This window comes from Formica exsecta, unplaced genomic scaffold (assembly GCF_003651465.1).
Source record: "Formica exsecta isolate Colony F162 unplaced genomic scaffold, ASM365146v1 scaffold690, whole genome shotgun sequence".
Taxonomy (NCBI): domain Eukaryota; kingdom Metazoa; phylum Arthropoda; class Insecta; order Hymenoptera; family Formicidae; genus Formica; species Formica exsecta.
Genome location: NW_021853456.1, coordinates 343,106 through 365,217, shown reverse-complemented (window position 1 = coordinate 365,217; position 22,112 = coordinate 343,106). Strand labels below are relative to the sequence as shown.

At 41.1% G+C, this 22,112-nt stretch overlaps 1 protein-coding gene across 2 annotated transcripts in view; it reads left to right on the top strand.

The window, feature by feature from the left end:
• LOC115243126 (storkhead-box protein 2) overlaps positions 1-22,112 on the top strand; it is a 77,897-nt gene that overhangs the window by 50,292 nt on the left and 5,493 nt on the right. For both annotated transcript variants that reach the window (XM_029819864.1, XM_029819863.1), the window contains exon 4: positions 19,921-20,376. In XM_029819864.1, the coding sequence (XP_029675724.1) occupies positions 19,921-20,376 (456 nt within the window). The remainder of the gene's footprint in view (positions 1-19,920; positions 20,377-22,112) is intronic.

Here is a 22,112-nt window from a genome sequence, read left to right as displayed (position 1 = left end):
TTATTTTAATTTTATTTTTAAATAATATTAATAAAGAAACTTTATGAAAAAATGTCATTATAGATAACAGTCTTAATGTTAAATATTCCAAATAAATTCACAGAGAGATTAGAGCGAAGTTAATGCAAGTTTATCTCGACTCATGAATTTCTCTGTAACGGATTTTCGTACAAAAGAAGCCTTTTCGGTTACGACGAAGTATCTTCTTCGATGTTAGATATTTTCTTTCCAGCTATTCTTCGTACGGTTTCCTACACGATGCGCAACCGAACCCTTATCCTAGAGGGTGTGTCGTTCACCCTTGTAATAGGCGGTTCGGTTTCGCTTCTCGTGATACATTTTTCCGTACGAAAAGCACAGCGCTTGCAATATTATTCGAGCAACTGTCACGCAACTGAATTATATCAAGGCTTTATTTTACTCAATTATATATGTATTTGAATTATATATTTCAAATTGAATTATTATATCAAACAGAGAGTACATATAATATGCATTCCTACGATTTTGTAGATAATTCTATTATAATGTAAAATACGTTATTAATTTATGGAATAGAATTTTACGTGGAAATTTTTATCTTGGTGGTGGATTCTCGTTATTTTAGAGCTATTACGCTCTCAACTATATTATTCGTAGGTGTTCCGTACCTAAAGCTGTACTCACACCTGCATCCGAACGTATGTGAATGAAAAACGAAATAGATAATGGCGCAACGGCTGCTGCTTCCGGTGGAAGCACCGGTGGAACTTTTATTCCGCCGACGAGTTTTCGTCTATGCCGCCGCTGCTCCAAACGGAAACATCAGTCGTTACGGTGCAGCGACTTCCTTCCTTTCGTTTTTCCTCTGTATCAAAACGAATGCGCCGCGCATCTAACGCTCTCTCATGCGCGAATATTTAATTGTAACTTTAAAAATGTATCTCCATATAATTTTTTAAAGTATTATATTTTGTGAAGACAAAGCATAGATAATTCATAAAGTATTGTGAGAATAATCGTACACTCAAAAAAGTGGTATTGCAACTACAGCAAAAATTTTCTTGGTGCGCAAAATTAACTGAGGTACATAAATGATTAGCAAATACTGTGATATCGCATATGTTTCGCATTTAATCAATCTAAGTGACAGAGACAGAATTTATATCTGAACTGTTTGTGAAATTTAGAAAGAATGTTTTTCTGTGGCGCCTATCCATGTTAAGGCCAATCATACTTGTTATAAAGTTTGGCTGTGGTAGACAGAAAAAATTAGCGGCAAGAAACAAATGAATATATAATCCTCACGTCTAACATATTTGTATAACGCGCTCAATCTATCTAGCTCTTTTAAACAATTTTTCTCAATTTTTCGATGCTGCAGTTATAATTGGCAGTTATATTTCTCACAAAGATTGTTCTAGCTGTAGTATCGAAACTCATATTTATCCAATGCAGTGATTAACATTTGGCAATGGGACCTAAATTTTCTAGAAGATATTATTAGAATATTGCTGCTATAAATTCTATATGTAACAGACAATATTCTAACAGATACAAAAAATAGCGATAAATTTTTGTTGTGACACCTAGAAATCTACCTATATCAGCAAGACATTTTTTTGAGTGTAATTAATGCCGATCGTTGCAGAATCTTGCTCATCTTTTAACATGATTTACGTTTATTTTTGTTGGTTTTTATTATATAAATAATATATTCTTAAATAATATATTTTTATTATATAAATAATAATATGAATATAAAAGAGATATTATTATAAATATTATAAATTGCACGAATTGCACGACCGCGTTTCGAATTACGAAAGCTTCTCCCAGAAAAAAGTTCGAGTATATACGTATGTCGAAAAAAATAAACGCTCCACATAAATAATATGAATATAAAAGAGATATTATTATAAATATTATTGATATAGAAAATTGCACGACCGCGTTTCGAATTACGAAAGCTTCTCCCAGAAAAAAGTTCGAGTATATACGTATGTCGAAAAAAATAAACGCACAACGCGCTCCACATAGGAATGACTTGATCGGTACGCGAGTCGCATGCCATCGGGTCCCTGCATCCGCGGCGTCGATGGGCGCAGCGAAAGGGACGTCGACGCGCGCGCGTCTGGAATGCCAGACCTTCCCTCTCGCCTCCTCCTCGTATACCCGGACTGAAATCCATACGGTGCACTCTCGCGGGGTAATAAATCGGCCTCCTTCGGTGTGCGACAGTAGCGGCATTCCAGGGCGATCGATTAAGTCGTGGTGCCCCATTGGACGCGCGTGGTCCGATAAGCGGCGCGTTTTCCACGCATAATTCCCATTTCGCGATTTATCTCGAAGGAATCGCGTGGAACGTGTCATATACTTACCAATCACTCGTTATTCATCGACGGTGCAACGAATATTTAGTCCTCGTTGCGAGAGTGATAATTGAATAATTATATGAGCAATTATTTATGATTAATTAATAATATATGTAGAATCATTATCTAACACTTGTGTAATTAATATCTCTGCTATTATCAATCTTTTGCTCACGCGATATTTTTGCCAAGTAACAAGAATTCGCGGCGTTTACAGCGATAAAGCGAATTCCAATAGCGGGACATCGTACATATTATACCTGTTTTAGTCATTCAATAGCGCATAATTAATTAAAATGCGAGTCGCGGATGCTGATGCGGGCCAAGTCAATGCATCAAAGAGATAAGGAATCCAAACGAACGTGTGTAACGACGACGAAAGATTCCGTGGAACGTGCCGCAACGGACGTGAGGTCATAGAAATTAATAGCGCCGTATCGACATCCAGTTATTTCTATACTTTGAGTCTATACTATAAATAGGCACACACACACACACACACACATACGTACAGTCGAGTGTACATTAACGCGGAATGCGCACTCGTACATACGAGCCGCATGATTGCGATTCAGCATTTTTGTTTGCGCTCTACCTCATTCATTATGTATATTGACTAGCTGCAGACGTTGTTAAAACGCGCGAGACTCCGTCGGTGTTCTATTAGCGCTCTTCGCAGACCTCGACCGAAGTATGCAACCGCATTTTATGATGATGAGCGAACGGCGAGCCGAAACGGCGCTTCATCATGTCGGGAATCGCGATTGTGCCATCCCACTCGGATGCGCCAGCGCGCGAGAAGTGTATCTTCAAACCATCTTTGTTCGCTATTTTAAATCTCAATTATCTTTGTAAAACCGTGTAAAACGTGATACTAAATCGCAACGTGACCTGTCGCGATAAGACATCAGGAAATGCACTTATATAAGGAGATGTTTATTAATTGCCAAATTTTTTGAAATCTCTCATAAATTTATTTACCATAATTTTTTTTCTTAAAATATATACGCAAAGGAAATTAATACCTGACTTTTTTGATATTTGGAATCTGTCGATCAAAACGTATAAAAGGATATTCGACTAGGATTATGGATCTGATAACAGGATGCCAACGGCTGTTGTTGGCGATTCTCGACTCGGTTCGATTGACATTTCCCCGACAATTGTTTATTTATTACTTTCGATTAATCTCTTTCGAATCATCCATTTCTATCTCGAATCGCAACAAGCAAATTTTTTATTTAGCTATTCAGCAAGCAATAACGATGACGTATATTTATATACTCTTTAATCGAATTTTTGTGACGATTAAATTCAGAGGTTTTGACAGTCGTCAAATACGATAAATACGAAACGAAAATACGGTGTCGATATCTTAAGGCCACGGGTCGCTCTAAACACGTCTCTGCAATCGTAAAATCAGTCAGTCTCTCACGCCTCTTCTGTCACGATTTAGCTATTTGCCAGATCGAAATAAGCTTTGACGTATGATTACCTTCTTCGCGTCAGAAAAAATTCTTTTCATCATTCGATTAGCGGTAGAAGATTTGTACGCGAGTATGATATTACCCCTAAACGTATAATCAAGATATCAGCGAATTAATAGCGAATAGAATAGAATAGCGAAAAGAGTCAAATAACATTCTTCAAATATTGTATCTTCGGAATGATACTGTGTCGTAACCTCGAGAAAAATTGCAAAATAAAAGCGTTTTATTTTATTATTGCTTATTATCGCATCATTCTGAGTTTCAAAGATCCAAATTATTGCTTTACATTTTTAAATTCTGCTTTGAGTTTGAAAGAAAAAATAGGGCACTATAAAATTAACTGGTGTACACCTGTTGTTAATTAACATTATAAAGATCTTAAGGGAGCCATATTGCTCGCGATCCTTTAACCCTCGTATTTAAAAGGGGGAATTAGGAACTTGGAAGCTGTAGAACGCCTGGAGGAGGTCCCACGGTACTACACGATTCGTTGATTCGTTTCACGTGTGTGCAAACGTGTACGAGAGAGACAGCAGAGTCGAGTAACGAGTTATCCGTCCATCCATCTACCACCGCAGTGTAAACGTTTGTAGGCCCATCGATGTATGCCACGGTATTTTCGAGTGGCAACTTCCTGTCGAGTGTCAGCTGGATCCTAGCGGCCGCCTCGTCGTAGATCGACGATTACCACGATGATGGTGGGGTCGAGACACGACATACTTTGCTATTACTTCGCTTCTTCCTGCCGTTCTCGAGGCGTTACTCAGGCGGCTCTTTCCGTCTTCGTTTAGTGCTTTTTAACGCATCCCTCGTATCGCTATTCATATTCATAAGTCATATTCATAATTCGTCAACTTATCGCATCATTCTGAGTTTCAAAGATCCAAATTATTGCTTTACATTTTTAAATTCTGCTTTGAGTTTGAAAGAAAAAATAGGGCACTATAAAATTAACTGGTGTACACCTGTTGTTAATTAACATTATAAAGATCTTAAGGGAGCCATATTGCTCGCGATCCTTTAACCCTCGTATTTAAAAGGGGGAATTAGGAACTTGGAAGCTGTAGAACGCCTGGAGGAGGTCCCACGGTACTACACGATTCGTTGATTCGTTTCACGTGTGTGCAAACGTGTACGAGAGAGACAGCAGAGTCGAGTAACGAGTTATCCGTCCATCCATCTACCACCGCAGTGTAAACGTTTGTAGGCCCATCGATGTATGCCACGGTATTTTCGAGTGGCAACTTCCTGTCGAGTGTCAGCTGGATCCTAGCGGCCGCCTCGTCGTAGATCGACGATTACCACGATGATGGTGGGGTCGAGACACGACATACTTTGCTATTACTTCGCTTCTTCCTGCCGTTCTCGAGGCGTTACCTCAGGCGGCTCTTTCCGTCTTCGTTTAGTGCTTTTTAACGCGTCCCTCGTATCGCTATTCATATTCATAAGTCATATTCATAATTCGTCAACGACTTTGTGTGATTTGCAAGAGACCGCGCGTCGCGACTTTCTTATTAGATAAGCAATACCGCACGATGCTATTGCATGATTCCGCGAAAGAAAGTGTCAGACTCCTAAGTTGACTACCGGTGATTTGATATTTTTCATTTCTCATAAAATGTAGATTTATTATTAGTAACTCACTCTCAATCGAAATAATTTCTTAATTAACTACACTACATAGAGATATTGATTGATGATTATTTAAACGATGAATTAATTATGCGTGATTCTTTTCACGTCAAAACATTAATGCGCATCACCTGAATCTATAATAAAGACCCCAGTATCGTAAAATATTAATCATCTCGTGCGATTACGACTGTATGTTACTTCGAATGATGAAACACGCAGCTACCTCGCTTTAGCGGCTTATTAGCTCGTTACGCAGTCAAACGGTGCCGTTTACGTTGCCGAGTAGGATCAGTACGCGGTATACGAGAGCGAAACGGATTGGCGTTTAATGCGATCGTAATTACACGGGAAATTTAAGACCGGTAGCGCGAGAGAGCACCTTCCGACGAGATAATTCGCCGGCTTAAATCAACAAGGCGTCGCGGAATACCGAGAGGTGATGATAACAACGTCGCGAAATGTCGAGAGAGGTAACAGCGGGTTGGAGGCTGCGGCATTGAGTAACGGATAATTGCATCGACTAATAAATTAATCCGCGACCTCCCCCGTGGACTCCCACGAAAGAGGGAGAGAAAGATAGAGAGAGAGAAGCGCGTAGTAGTATCGTCTAAGTCTCGCTGTTCTCATAATCATCTTGCGCCACTCCGAGCGATTGTCTAGGTCAAGGCATTCGCTTTTAAACGCACCTGCGAGCCAACGCATAGGTAGTGCGTATTCATAAAGGCTGTCTCTACGTTTTCTTTATTATGATCTGAAGCAGGATTAAACTGCGAGATCGCAAATTAAATTCATCGATGCAAAGAATAATTTGTAAATGCAAATTAATAATTATATATTATAAATAATAATTGTATTATAATTCCCGCTGCAATTTTGAGAATAACGAATATTCATATTTTAAAACAAATGTAGATTGACAATTATACGAGGCAATTTAACGCAGTGGTTCGTATTAATCGCATTTCGAACAGTAAATGCGATGTCACGTTGTTGCGTGACACATGTGCCGACGTTCAACGATGAGTATCAAATTTTAACGTTTATTACCGCGATCTCATAAACGAGAAAGGATCGCTTCTCTTTGCTTACCCTGAACCACGTGCGTATAATAAATGCAAAGCCACCCTCTCGCAATCACAAAGCGTGCCCGGTTAAAATGACATATGCGCAGCTGCGGCGATTCTCTCTCTTTCTTTCTCTCTCTCTCTCTCTCTCTCTTTGTTTCTCTCTAGCGACATACATTCGAGAGGGTACGTTCAACGATGAGTATCAAATTTTAACGTTTATTACCGCGATCTCATAAACGAGAAAGGATCGCTTCTCTTTGCTTATCCTGAACCACGTGCGTATAATAAATGCAAAGCCACCCTCTCGCAATCACAAAGCGTGCGCCCGGTTAACACGACATATGCGCAGCTGCGGCGATTCTCTCTCTTTCTCTCTCTCTCTCTCTCTCTCTTTGTTTCTCTCTAGCGACATACATTCGAGAGGGTAACGTGATATATGCACGTCATTCGACTCTTCTCTTTTTATCACGATAATGAACGACTCCGCGGGAGCCGTTTCGAACGAAACGGCGACATAAATGACGATTGCAAAAAGGTTTGACGCGCGAAACGCTAGAAACGTTTAAGCAATAACGCAAATAATAAATCGGGAAACGAAATGTGAAAAGGACGCCCGTAAATGCTGAAAGAGCTAACCTCCGGGACATACGTCTCTCGAGATGAAGACGCGAGAGTCGGTCCCAGGGAATCCGGCCAATCGGCCGCATAATGATGCACCACGGGAAACGAGTGGAAAATTACACATTGCCGAAGAGACCTACACTCTTCGTGTTGAGGAGAGCAAGGAACGTGGCATTCTGGCCGCGAAAGGGAAAGGCTTCCCTCGTTATCGAGGCGCATCGTGCTTGGTGCAAAACTGCAGAAATTCAGCGACGACGCGATGGGATGTGTATGTGTAAACCGTATACCTATCTTACCTACAGCTACGTATGGCATTTTACCTTTTCGTCGGGATGGAAAGCCGATACCCATGCTTTGCCCGATGTGCTCTCCTCGCGCGCACGAATCGTGCGCGAGTAACTCGGTACTTCTCGCCGAAGAGGTGGACAATGTTTCAACGGAGATCATAATATCGCCTCGTATTACTCGAGAGAAAATATATCCCGCTTGTATTTGCGCTTGCGTGTTATACCGAGCGTCATTTCCGTAATCGAGAGTACTGACGTTTTGATTATTTATCATCGTACGTCGTGGATCGAGTCGTATTTTTAACGAGACATTGAAAGCCCCGGTTGTGAATAATAAAATTAATTTCATTCGCGCGCATTTATATCCTCTCGTCTGATCTTAATTATATTTTAATTCATCCGGCGCAGGTATATTTAGATCGCGGACTAGGCTGCGAAAGTTATGAATAGAGAGAAAGAGAGAAACGGTAAAAGCGGAAAACAATATAACGACCGATACACGCGTAAGGCGTGTATACGGGACATACACGTGCGTACACGCTCATTTCCGTCTAACTGTTCTATGTGCAGCGAGAACAGTTTATGCATTTCTGCAAAACACAGCTACGATGAAAGAGCGTGCGAAGATTTTCGCGCGCGCCGCGATTCCGGTATAATTGACTTAGAGTGAAACCTGCGCTTTCGAAAGCGATGTCTTGTAGCTAATAAATTCCCGAAAACAATGCCACTGTCATGGTTTGCCTATCTCTACCGCATTATCAGGTGATGTATCATTCGCGACCTTGTGAAAAGTTTCTTGCGCCATTTTCATAATACTGATTCGAATCGAGTAATTTGTTGCATTTTATGCGCATTAAATATGGTACAGAGAAGGCGAATATAATCAGAGATAAAATCAGACGTTTCATTTTCACGCGAACCGTTTGTGAGATTAAACAGAGCTTATCAGTAGTCTCGGTGAAAACGCGCTCGCCGCACCATCCCCGAGAAATTTCTAAGCGGCTAATAAAAAATTCCAAGATATTTTATTAAAGGGGAAATAATTCTTCTACATATATTACATTTTCTCAGCGGTTTTGTATCCAGTCTGTGTTAAATTTGTTGCGAGGATTTTATCTTCATTCGCGAGCCACGCGATCAAGATATCTTGCGAGACATTTGGAATAAGCTTGCTACTCTGTTGGTATGTGGCATGGCAGGTTGAAGAACATCGGTTTTGAATGCAGAAAGAGAAAAAGAAACGGTAGATTCGCGAAGAATGAGTCTCTCCTGGGATTCGTGATTCTATGTATGTGTATGTACGAGCGCGCGAAATTTATGGCATTTTGCCATGGTAATGCGGATTAGTATCGCCGAACGTTAATTCGAGTAGAAGTTTTACAAGCTGTTCCAACTCCTTTCATATAAAAATCTTTTCATCATAATTTATAAATAAAAACAATAAAATAATAAGATAACTTGATTGAAATATGAATTCAGAAACTTTTTTATTAAAAAATTTTGGTAAAAATATGAAATGTGAAGGAAGAAATAATTCCATCTTGCATCTGAAAATATCGATGTAGAGTTTGCACGCGAAAAGATCGAAACATTGAAAGCTCATGAATAAGAAATAACCCAGCAGACCAAGCGAAGTCGAGCAGAGTCTTATGCCACTTTAACTATCCATGAGAACTGGACCGTTCCGGAAAGCTTTCTCTCTCTCTCTCTCTCTCTCTCGTGAATATATCTTTCTCATCATCTCGCTCTCTTTTTCCTCACAGCCTGTCACCCTCAGTGTATATAAACGACAAAATGTATATTCCCTTTTCTCCAATACTTTGTGCCGATCATCGAGAAGCAGATGTATAGGTATCGCGTGCGAATCGTGGCACCAAAGTGCTGTCCGATACGGCACGATTCGCTCTGAGAAAATGGTAGGGAAATTGGCGCGCGTCGTCGACATGTCAGTCGCGAATGCGAATGTGACATTGTCGATCGATAATAAAGGATATGGGCTGGGGGGAACTGTGAGATGTCGTTTACAGAACGACGATATAAATTTGCTGGGGAATTACATCCCTCGTTGCATCTCAATCGCGTAATTCCATCGTAGAAGTCTGATTAGAATCGAACCGAGGTGAAATTGCGAAGAAGCAAAAGTATTCAAGTACATAATACTTTCATATTTTTTTTTTTTTTTTTTAAGCGATGTATATCGAAGAAAGAAAGACAGAGAAAATATTCCGGTCGTTGGACATATTCTAATAATGCTTTTTAGATGCAAATTGCAACGCGGTCGGACCGCGTTGATATTTCCTGAAATAGCTATGAAAGTTGTGAATGTTTATCACACATGGACGGTTTTTAACCGGTTTCCTCCGGCAGCACGCGGATATTCTCCGAAAATAGGCACGAAGGTATCTTTTACGACATTTACGACATAAAGCGTATGCACGCGCGTTGGATATCGCGTGGTCATTCGCGTTGTTAATTTTTCGCGTGGGTATACGATCGCGTTGCTATTGTTAGTAGCCGTTAAGGAAAACGGGTTTCTTCGGGTGAAACGCGGCCGTAGGTTCATTACGACTAATCCATTATAACGACACACGGTATTACGACGTGAAACAGACACAGGCGATGTAAAGTATCGAGACAAATCGTGTCGCAAAACTCTTTGCAGATTGGAGTGATTTATTTCTTTATCTTGAAATTTTATGTTCGCTTTTCTCTTACAGAAATGATTTCTAAATATTTTCTACTTCACTACTTCTATCTTATCCATTATATATTAATTTTATAACTATATCGTGAGAAATGTATCGGAACGGTGAAGCAAATAACCATCGCAAGGATGCAAGGATGCGCGGATTAAACGCCTCGTTTCCATTTATTGCGCGATTTAACATGACAGAAACGATGAAAAATTGGACTGGTAGAATATACGAGCATGGAAGTATGGGTGGAAAGAAAAATCGAGAATCGCCCGCATTAAACCGACGCGACGACGGGTAGTAAAATAAATTCCCCATCGGATTATTGACATTAATATAGAGTGCGTATAAGCGGTTTATATTTCATTCAAACACGCATCGGATAAAGACTTGGATCGAATGGATATTGTTAATTCCGATATATCCTCCGATACATCCTATCGGTATCGGGAGCATTTATTGTTAGATGTTGCTACGCGAGCACGACTGCCTGGCATTCGTTCGCATCGCGTGATTTCACACGTCCTGGAATTCGATTGAAAGCCGAGCGACACGAGGTCATATCGTGAGACTCGTATATTTTAAAATTCGCATCGTCCTCTTTGCTATTTCACTTCGCTTGCGATCCTGCCCGCGTCTAAATCAATCCGCGCACAGATCAGCGGCTAAGAATGATATATTTGCCAATCAATATCAATATTTCGTATATCGAGAGATTTTATCAGAGATAAATACACAGAGAAGAGATTTAGACAATTAAATAGCATGTTGAAAGGTTAATCACGGTAGTTTAAGAATTGCATTTGCTATTTACAAGAGACATTTCGGGTTCGTCGACACCGATTCGGCGGTTCGCTTTGTTCGGCCGGGCAATACAACGTGTGACGATAATTTCTTAGGTGCGACCAACTGCGAGCGACATAATTATAAAGGCGTGTACCGCCTGTACATAGAGACGACGAAAGGCGTGGTGTTGCGTTTGTAAAATGTTGATCTCTGCAAACGTAAGTCGCATTATATTCTCATATGTAGGTTAATGTCAAGGGGGTACACAATAATCCGCGAATATATCTTCGGGCATGATTGATGACACGCCGGTCATCGCCCATTCTTTCGCACGATATTGAAGACGCCGGTTTTAATTTACAATGAAGAAAAAAAAAATTCAACATATAATTTGTACTCTAAAAGGATATAGGCGGTGATCTTTAGCCGAAGCCGCAGTGATTCATTTCGTCAAAGAAATATTTTTTGCGAACTTTTTTTCTGAAAGTTTTTTTTTTAGATTTTAATGTATCGATTGTATGACTCATCGATTTCGCTTATTTACTTTTAACCTATCAGTGATATAAAGTATCTGCCTGAGAAAATAGTTGAAGGATAAATAACGACGCAATTAAACGAGATTAGATTTAGCGATGCCGTCTAACCGTTAATATCGCTGAGTTTTTAAGCACATTCATCGTCGTACATATTTACAGTCACCTAATCTTCGGTTAGTGAATTTCATCACTGGCAAACCGTCGTGACATTTCACCTGTGTGCTCCGTTGACCTCGATAGCATTAAGCGATCACATTCGCCTCCACAGATAAATACGTGCATCGCTTCCGTGTCACCTTACGACCTATCTTAACAAGAAATTGCTGTGGCAAATATATAAAATCCTTTATGATTCGATTTTGTACACAATGCATATCGTTTTTTAAACTCGTATAAGCTAATGAAATAACAAAATTTCATTCTTGATAATTTTTCAAGTAATCTTTACATCAATAAAAATTTTAATTTAAAACTTGATATTTTTAAAAAGTGTATATTTATAAAATTATTCGTGAATATATTTCATTTTCTATATATAGCCATTTTTCAAAATTTTTAATAACGATTACTCTCTACTAATGCAACAGCTAACATCGATCGCGTACATCAAGAAGAAAACGCGGATTTAATAACTCAATCTGGATAATGTTAAAATATACATGGTAACACGTACTGGTACCTTTCAATCTTACACAACTCGTCTGAGAAACAATAGACAAGAAGATCATAAAACTTTCTCGATTGGGAGTGGCAGGTCGAAGATACTTTATTCCAGAGCATGGTGCAATGTTTCATCGTGTCGAAAATCTTCCTAATTATCACTAAAATTGCGCCGCCTGAAATCGATCAACATAACGAGCACAACGTGAAATTTATTGCTTGGATATACTCGAGGGCCGCGATCCCTTTCGGTTGAACTCAATTACGCCATTATCAGTCGTGATCGACGATGAGGCAACGAAAAATTCAAATCTGTATATGTATTTTGTATATAATAATACATTGCATTAAATATCGCGTACGAAGAAAAATTAAATCGCAATACTAATAAAATCGATATTAAGATATAAATAAAAAAAAAAAAAATTATGTACTGCAACACAGTAAGTAATACAAATACAGAAAGTGATAAGAGATTAGTGAAAAGATTATGTTTCAGAATGTGTGAATTTATTAAAACCAGAATAATAAGATACTGTCCAATTACCGTGAAATTGGCGGGCACGTCGGAGCAATAATGGTAGTTGCAAAATGGCTCATGTCAGACGCGAGAACGAGCGGACGGCTGCGCCCTTATCGCGAAGAGAACGAATGGTATCGGCGCTGCGCATGATGCAGCAGCGGAATCGAACGGCGGAATCGAGGCTATGAGTCGATTCTCATGGCCTCAGCTTATATCGTCTTTCCGGCGAACGAAAAATCGCACGACCCGCGAGGTCGGATTTTAATCCGAGCGCGATCTAATCGTCTCTCTTATGCCGCCGCCGTTGGCGATCCAAACGAAATTTAATATCACCGTAACGGGGATTCGCGCAAAAAATGCCGGATAAGCACGAGCGCGCGTTCTCCGCGCTGATGATTCCCTTCCTTCTTTCGGTTGCGGTTCTCCCGACGACGAAGGATTAAAATGCCCCGTATTGTTATACCTTCCTTTTGATACGCTAAGACAGCTGTAATACGAGTATGTGGCACGACAGAGATATATAGTGCGCATCGCGGACACGAGAAGGAAGCCTCGGGATGGAAAGCGGCCGCGCGTATCACACTACGACGTTTGCTATACATAATCCACAGGAACATATCGATCTCAATTTTTATTCTTGTTTAGTTTATAATTCTGCCGAAAGTTCGTTTTTTCAATCTCGAAGAGGGAAACCGTTCGTTTACTGCAAAATAACTGCTCATTTTCCTATACAAAGTAAACCCATAGAATCGATTTAGAATCAATAAATGTGAAAAAATTGAAGTCGAAAATAGGAGTATTTCTAGTTTGATAAGAACACAGCCAAAGTTACTCGCGACATAATGTAAAAATGAATTTTCTGACATAATGGTTCACCTTGGCCCGACGAGCGAAAACGCTTGACCGCAATCTATATCATATGCACAATGACACAATAGAACCGCTATTTTTTTTTTTTGCATATCTTGCGACATTAATAGCCTCGCGTAATAACTTCGCTGTATTGTCTCCGATAATGTATGCGTCCGTCGCGCGTATTTGCGTACATCTAAAAGCATCGGATGCATCCGTGTGTGCCTTCTCGCAGAAGTAAACGGCTTATATTCGATACGCGAGAGATAGATAGCGAGACGCTAGAGAAAGTTCGTAAGCTCAGTTTCAATGGTTCACCTTGGCCCGACGAGCGAAAACGCTTGACCGCAATCTATATCATATGCGCAATGACACAATAGAACCGCTATTTTTTTTTTTTGCATATCTTGCGACATTAATAGCCTCGCGTAATAACTTCGCTGTATTGTCTCCGATAATGTATGCGTCCGTCGCGCGTATTTGCGTACATCTAAAAGCATCGGATGCATCCGTGTGTGCCTCTTCTCGCAGAAGTAAGCGGCTTATATTCGATACGCGAGAGATAGATAGCGAGACGCTAGAGAAAGTTCGTAAGCTCAGTTTCTCATACGGATGATAGTGCAATAATACACGCGAACGTTTCGGTGTATATTAGTGTGTTCGAGATTCAGATAATAAAAATAATATATTTCTTGTTAATAATCCGAGATGACACTTTACGACGACGTTTCGTCGAATGATAAAGGACACGCTTCCGAGCTCTCGAGAGCTTTATTTAAGGCGGCAGTTAAATGTGCATGTATACTGCGCTGTCGGCGCGATATGTCGTCACTCACCACCTGCGTAGGATCGTAAGAATTCGCAGCCTGTGACACCACGTGCAGGTTGTAGGCGTATGCGTGGTATAAAATGCATATTATTGAAAAACTGGGTCCTGCGAAAAGCAAGGTACCTCGAATCTCTCGCATTTATTGCTAAATTGTAGCTACGTGATTTCACACAAGAGAAAGCCTTTTTTCAATATAAAAACTTAGAGAATATAATAACGTAATAGTCTCACATATTGTAGCCTGAATATTTAGCGATGAATTTTTCCCACGATATAATTAGTTATTCTGGCCTAAATTTGGCCTAAAAATTCAGGATATGTATTTCACAATTCAATTTAAGGAATTCTGATTTTAATTTAAAAAAAATTAATTTCTGTGAAATAGATTTTTCTAAAAAAAATTATTTTTTATTTCGAAATGCATTAATTAATATTCTATATTAATATTCTACATGACGTTAATCATTTAACAGTGCTTCTTATTCGTAGATCGGATATTTTGCGCGATATCTGAGCAATCATCGAGTTGGCCTTAGGCAAAAATCATTTACGGACACAGTGTTCGTCACTGTGCGTAATCGAATGCTGAGCACATTATCGCGACCCGGATTCGATAACTCTTTGAGAAGATTATGAGCGCGATTATTCTTGTCGTCGCTCAAAAGTTTATCCCGCTTACACGCTGCGAAGTGTCATCCGAAAATAATAACGCCGAGATCCGTATCTCGTCAGAGATACAGGCCGGATAATTGTACGACTTCATTTTCGGAACAACGTGACACGCGGTACACCGTATGTGCAATGCTCCGGATCGTGTTCTGCGACTGGTGTAACGTGTACTTGGGAACGATCACGGCGAGCAGTACATTCATGTTGCAGCGAGTTCTCGCGTTTGAATTTAATGAGTACTCCATTTGATATCGACTCGTTTCTCGTGTACCCTCGTATCACGACCGGAATTCGTATAGCGCGTATACTGTTTTCAAGTCGGGGAAAATTTATTTTCGTCAATGGAGCAGTAAGCGGCAGCACGCGCTTGTCTGTCTACTTGTTTATAATTTGATTCGAGTCTCTTATATAACTGCGTTCGCATTCCGAATAACAAAGCAATCGGTTAACAACTCGACTGGATTATTGACTGTTGACGGGGATGCATAAATTTGATAGGAACGAACGAAATATTTATATGTGCAAAGGTGCCACCAACTAACCACGCCTTGTCTGAAAGGATTGCATTGTACATTCTTTTATACATTTTATTTTTATGCACCTGAGAGTTTCACTATCGATAGGTTCTCTTAATGTTAATTCCATCAACATCGTTTAACGCTATTCATATTTAACTAAATTATCTGTCTATTTATATTATAGCTAACTTTACGTTCTAGAAAGAAAAAGAGAATTATTTAATTTACGATTAGAGATAATCAATATTGATAAAATTGAACCTTAAAATTTTTATAAAAATGTTGGTTAAACTTAATTGATCTTTCATTTTTTTTCTATTATATATGAAGACTAGAAAGAAAATTACTTAAATTAATTAAACTCTGCGTCAATTTTAATCAATTTAATTTTATTTATATGGACACACATGATTCCATATAGAGAGTAAAGTTTCCAAGCTTGTTTAATCTGTTGGATAAATACTGTATATGATGAAAGAGTAAAATAGCTTTCGCTTATGCTATCAGCGCTTTATACCATGTAATCAACAATCTAACGTATGATTAATCTAATGTATGACTTCCGTATTTGCTTTCGCACGTGCTGACGTAATCCGACAAAACAAGGCCGCTGTAAGGTAAACAAATGGGAGAGAATAAATCGCGTGATCGATATATAGCCGGCGGTATAAAGTGGTGTCTTGGGGATTTACATATAATCAGGCGACTGAGAGAAGTCGCCGACTCTCGAGAGGAGAATATACGCGACTCAAAGGTCGTCTTGTTACGAGGTGATTCCTCGAGTGGCGAGTGGTCTTTGCCATTTCCCATGAGCGCAGCTATAAAGGCGGCGGAGGTCGAGCGACCGACCGACCGACCGACCAACCAACCAACACGATGGATCACAGCGATAAGGGTATATGCAGCTTGTTCTGCAGCGTGTACAGTACCGGAAGTGATCGCGCCGCTCGCCGTTTCGAGGAACGAGTGGAGAAGTCGTCGTTCTCTCCAGCGGCAGCCTCCGTCTCTTGTCTCCGCGGTGTTTCTATTTTACCCGCGGTGATATTTTCGCGATATATTTTTGCGTGGGCGCGAATCGACCGAATGCCAGTCTCGGCACTACCTTTTACTTCGAGACGCCAAACGAATGCTGTCTACGTGGGCAGCGCGGAATAGTATTATAATAAAGCCTCTCGTGGAATGATAGAAAGGTGCAGGCTGCTAATAATAGCCTTTCGCAGGGTCGCCGCAGGTCGGCAGGTGTGCTCGGCTTCGCGTACCTCTACTGTTCTCCGGATCGGGATCGGTGTCGTCGATTTTGCGTCATCGTTGCCGGTTTCGTGACGTGGTGCATCGCGGAATTGTACGAGCTGAGTTTTAGCTCTCGCGCGATAAAAATGAGATGTTAAATGCGATACAAAGAGGAATGATCTAGTTATTTGATTTTATTTAGAGCACTTTGTACTGCGATAATAAAAGCGGCTTTATACAAGAAAATGACGTTGCAAATATTGAGATCTCCGATGGAGAGAAAGCCGCGGGACGATGCAGGCCGATGCAGAGATCGAAACAGTCGTCATTGCGAGAGATCGGTTCTTTTAAATTCTACCCATAGGCATATACAGACGGGTTATAAAGCATCCTAATGAAAAATAAGAATAAACCGTTAATGGCCATTTACACAGAGCCGCTAGTTGGGTGGTAAATGTCCATCGATCATAAATTGTCCGTCTCGATCTCGCGGCGGTTGCGGGCCTTATATCACGCGCGTAGCATTGAAACAAAACGACAAGTGGAGCGGTTTGACGCATGCAGAACGCTTTCCGGAAAATTTATGACGCGTATCTAATTGTCGATGTTCTCGTGTATGTCTGAAATTGCGCGAGTACACTTCGTCGATTTAATCTCGAGCGTTAAAACAAGTTAGAGAGATTAAGCTGCGCCTAAGAACGGACATCATTTGATCGTTCAAATAAATTGATGTCGTATAAGCATAAAAGAAATATATACTTTCTGAGAAAAAGATGTAAAGAAAGGATATAAAATCTCGCGAATTTGTTGCGCGAAAGTCGCGAAGAATTCCCATCCTGACGTATTCGTGGGTCGAGCTCTCGAATTCGGAGCACACGTTGATAATGCGTGCCAGATAACGTAGATACACGCGCGGAGAACACGTTCGGGGGACACGTTCGAGATGAGATTCTCACGACGAGGAGCGCGAGGCAGCCAGCATCCACGCCCCAGAGACGTGTATCGGGTTCCACGATCCCGCTGGCCTCGCTCCGACGTCCGTCTTTCCGTCCGTCGTCGACAGAGCTCCTTGAAAATTGTGCAACTGTAGTACATGGCTCGTTTTCTTCGCCATCTCCCGGTACAATGACGTAGATTGTAGATCATGTTCTTTTTCCGTGCCGCGCTCGCGGGGATAAAATCTCGCGCGCGAATGAAACTGAAACTGAAACTGACTGTTTCCACATGAGCGTTAGATATCTTTAATGATGTTTATTCAAAACTGCGCGGCGCAGATTTAATTGATAACTGATGTGTGGGCGTTCAAAGAGGAATGTAAGTAGACGATGATGTATGAGGTCCAAATAGCTAATGTCACAATTGTGCTAATAGCACCTCACCATGCGATTAATAAAAGAGGTAACGAGATCGTGCAACGAGCATTAGAAACGAATATATCTTGCGAATGAACAAGGATATTTTATATTCCATTAAACTAAACTGCAGACGGATGAATGTCGAGCGTGAGAATAATTTCGCCAGGTTTACATGGTCGAGATAAGTAATCGAAGTCTAAGTAGGCACCTTCAGCTTATTTTCAATGAGCATTGAACGTGAGAATAATGTTTAAGTGGAAAGTGGAGGCACATTTTCGAGACCGTGCGCCTTTTGCATATGACCCGACTTGATGAAACGCGTGTATCAAGCGTCAAGATAGACGTCAGCGTAGAAACGGACAACGAGATATCTTGGCCTGTCAGTGAGAAGCCGAAAGAATAAGAGTGAAGGAGGACTAGGAGAGAAGGCGGACTTATTCGGCCTATTTACGGCAATTGTTTAACGGGAGCTCGCGAAGCGGGCGTTTTCTACACGTTAGTTACACGCGTAATTGGAGGCCTGCTCTTTCCCGTCCTGTTCGCGAACAACAAAGGCAACCCCGTTGACAGACGTGCAGGGAAATTGCAGACTTGCGCCTGCAGAGAAGGTGGGCCCGCGATCGCACGAACTTCAAATAGAGTTCCTCTGTCGACTGAAACCTTTAATTATACGCGATCGGCGGAGCAAGTGGATTGCTTCGCGAATGCATTGTTGAGTCTTGATGCGCTATCCGCGCGACTACGTTGATTAAAATATTTTAGCGATCTAAGAGAGCCCTGTGTATGCGTTACATCGAGATCGACATACAAAATCAATTTTTCCGCACTTTAAATCAAATCCTTTTGTCCATTGAGATTTTTAATTATATGCATTGATCTATTTTGGTATAATAAAATTTAAAAAAATATCTTATTATAGATTAATATTATCGCGATATAAAGGAGTGTCACGCGTTTCGCATCGTTAACATTGACTTTTTCGGTATCGACATCGAAAGGGACATTAGAAATTCGTCGCACGTCAAACGAAGTACGGGCCTCGCGGAGAATTTCGAGGTTTCTTGCCGACTCTCGGGTTTAGAATAATCCATATTCTTTTTGTGGGCGTGAACCAGATGTAGAAGAGCACGCAGTCGCGGTGTCGCCAGGTTACCGTAAAACGTGACTGGAAGAATAAGAATTTCGATTCTTCCACAATATCCGAGCCTTCCCGGGGCTAATAAATTCACCGTCTTTTTCATATTCACCGATCGCATTTGTTCTTTGACTTCATTCGTGGTAGAAATCCGACTAGTTTGTAAATTAGAATATTTTTCTTCCGTCTATTAAATCCGTCATCACGAATGCAGCATAAAATTCAACATGATTCTTTCGTCACCGTGTGTGTTTCTTAAAGAAATACTTTGCAATCGGCACACGTATGAAAATGCGAGAGTCTGAATTGAAAAAATTTTAACATGAATGCAATGTCATTGGATTTGAGTAGCTATTACGTTCCAGCCTTGAAAATATAATTACGCGATCGCATGATAAGACAAATAGGAGTTTATTGTGACGGCGATATAAATAAATGGAAAATATAAAATTACGTCGTCGTCCCATCGTTCATTTTATCCTCGAGGGCACTAATGTATGACGGACGGTCGTAAAATACATGACGTACGCGGGACTATAATGGCACAAAATTGGTATTGAGGCATAAAGCATATTACGTAAGACACGGGAGATGATAACTCGCCATTCAATTAATTTCTAGAAAAATAACGCGATCCCGGATATATCGAATAATAACTTTGTACATCTGCTATCTCACAGGTGATATAGAGGACTGTCTGGTAGCTCCAGTTTCTCAAGGTCAGTTCACGCCGCTGCCAGAGGCTCTGTGTTGGGCCATTCTGGAATTGACTTCCCAGAGGCAGGCGGCGACCTTGGACACCCTCAGATCAGCCCTGAGAAACGCCTTCCCGGCCATGCAGAGGCCCAGCCGAGAGCTCGTTTACGACGCGCTAGCCAAGCTCATGCAAGAACGAAAGATCTATCACACGTCTCAGGGCTACTTCGTCGTAACGCCCGAGACCAAGAGGCTTAGACGCGACTCCGGTAGCTCTAGGCGGTGTTCCAGGGACGTGAACGGGTCCAGAGGTCAGGGTAGCATGCTGATGAGCAACGACGAGGCGGTGGCACTCGTACACGGCGAGATGCTTACTCTGCGAGACGGCGATGTTACGCATCAGGCCGTACAGACAAACTTGGCGGACGTTATTTGCGGAGGTAAGACTACTCTCACGTTGATTATTTTCTGAGCCTGACGTCATCTCGAATCGTTCGTTTCTCTCAAGAGACGAAGTTTATAAGCTAACGGTTCGTGTATAATTTACATCGAAATGCGATGACTTTTGAAGCAAATTATTTTAAAACAATTTTTTCTCGCTATTTATTTTAGTTACAAAATGTGAAATCGCGCGAAGCTAGATAAATGTTGCTAAACGAAACAGCTATTAATCATAAGGGGATTTGTAGGCATATGTTATACATGTGCCCCCTATGCGGAAGTTGTCGTACACGGAGTTAATGCCGTGAAAATATCAGCTGTATAACTCGTATGTGAAAGAGAGTGTCGGGTGACGACGCGATTAACGTGCTTTCGTCTTCATTCAATAATAGTCGCGGAGTTCTTTGCGTCTTATTAGAGTGTCGCGTATCTCCCGTTGTCTCCCGCGGTGCGCGCGACTTATCCGCGAGGGAAAGTTTCCCGTTGAATCACCGTCTCACCATATCAATCGCGATCGTTAATTGTAAATTTATAACGCGTTGCCGACCCAATTTAACACTTTAGTAAGATTTCAACGGTTCACATAAACATACGTTAGAGACCAAAATTATGTTTCAGGAAAGTATTAAATTTAGTACGATAAGATGGAGAGAAATTTCTGTTACAGGAATTATTTCTTGTAATATAGTAATAATTTCTTGTAATATATTATAAACAAGAATTTATAAATATTTTGCAGGCCAATAAATAATATAATAATATAAAATATATAGAAGTATATTCGTCTACACTTATAATATCTTGCGCAATTTTTGCGATGACGCGAGTAAAACGTGGGCAAATAAATCGGTGCGGTCGAGACCGAAGTCGAAAGATCGCTTTCGCCGTGTCTCACGTCGAGGATGCACAGGAAGTCGGAGCCCTCGTAAACTCGCGACGAGGAATTCGCTCGCACGGCAGACCGGTCGGTCCAGGCAAACTCGTTCGGCACGTGTTCGGGAAACGTTCCGTTTGTGTCCAGGAGGAGAGCAGTCCACTAGCTGCTCGCTCTCCGAGGCCTTTTTCTCGTCGCGACTCGACGGACGGGTCGGGAGAGCGTTTATGTTGTTGTCGTCCTTGGTAGCCACGCAAGCCCCGCCGCCGGAAGATCGTCAATTCCTCTCTCGCGACCGCGTACGAAAAATCAGCCTGCTATCTTAATTTCGCTTTTTTGCCACGTTCGCGGAAACCCCCGGGAGAATCGCGTTCGTCGTTTCGCATATTATCCACGTTCTTATTCTCGATCTCCGTTTTCAACGATTTGTATCTAAGAAACGATCGCCATCCCGAGCTGATCCGTGATTGCGTAACTAAAAAATCGCGATACAATTGTAATTCTATTAATTGCGACGCGAATCCGGCGAGCTGTTTATGCGGTCTTTTTTTTTTTTTTATTCCCAATAAAAAGCTTTTGCGTTTCGCGATATATATCGCTTCACGGTCGGTTATTATATCAAAACGACGACGCATGCGGAAGTTTCTTGCGGCGATTCGTATATATTCCTTTTTTTATGTGCGTCGAGTGTGTGCGCGCGGAGAATAGAGCCACCAGCATCGGCACGGCACACGGTTTGAGATAGAGAGAGGTAGAGAAACCGACGATGCCTGGAAAGCGTTTAACGCAACCGATATATTAGCTATTGGTCACGACATTGTCTACCGTTACATACGCTGTCGACATCGCGCGGGAAGGGGG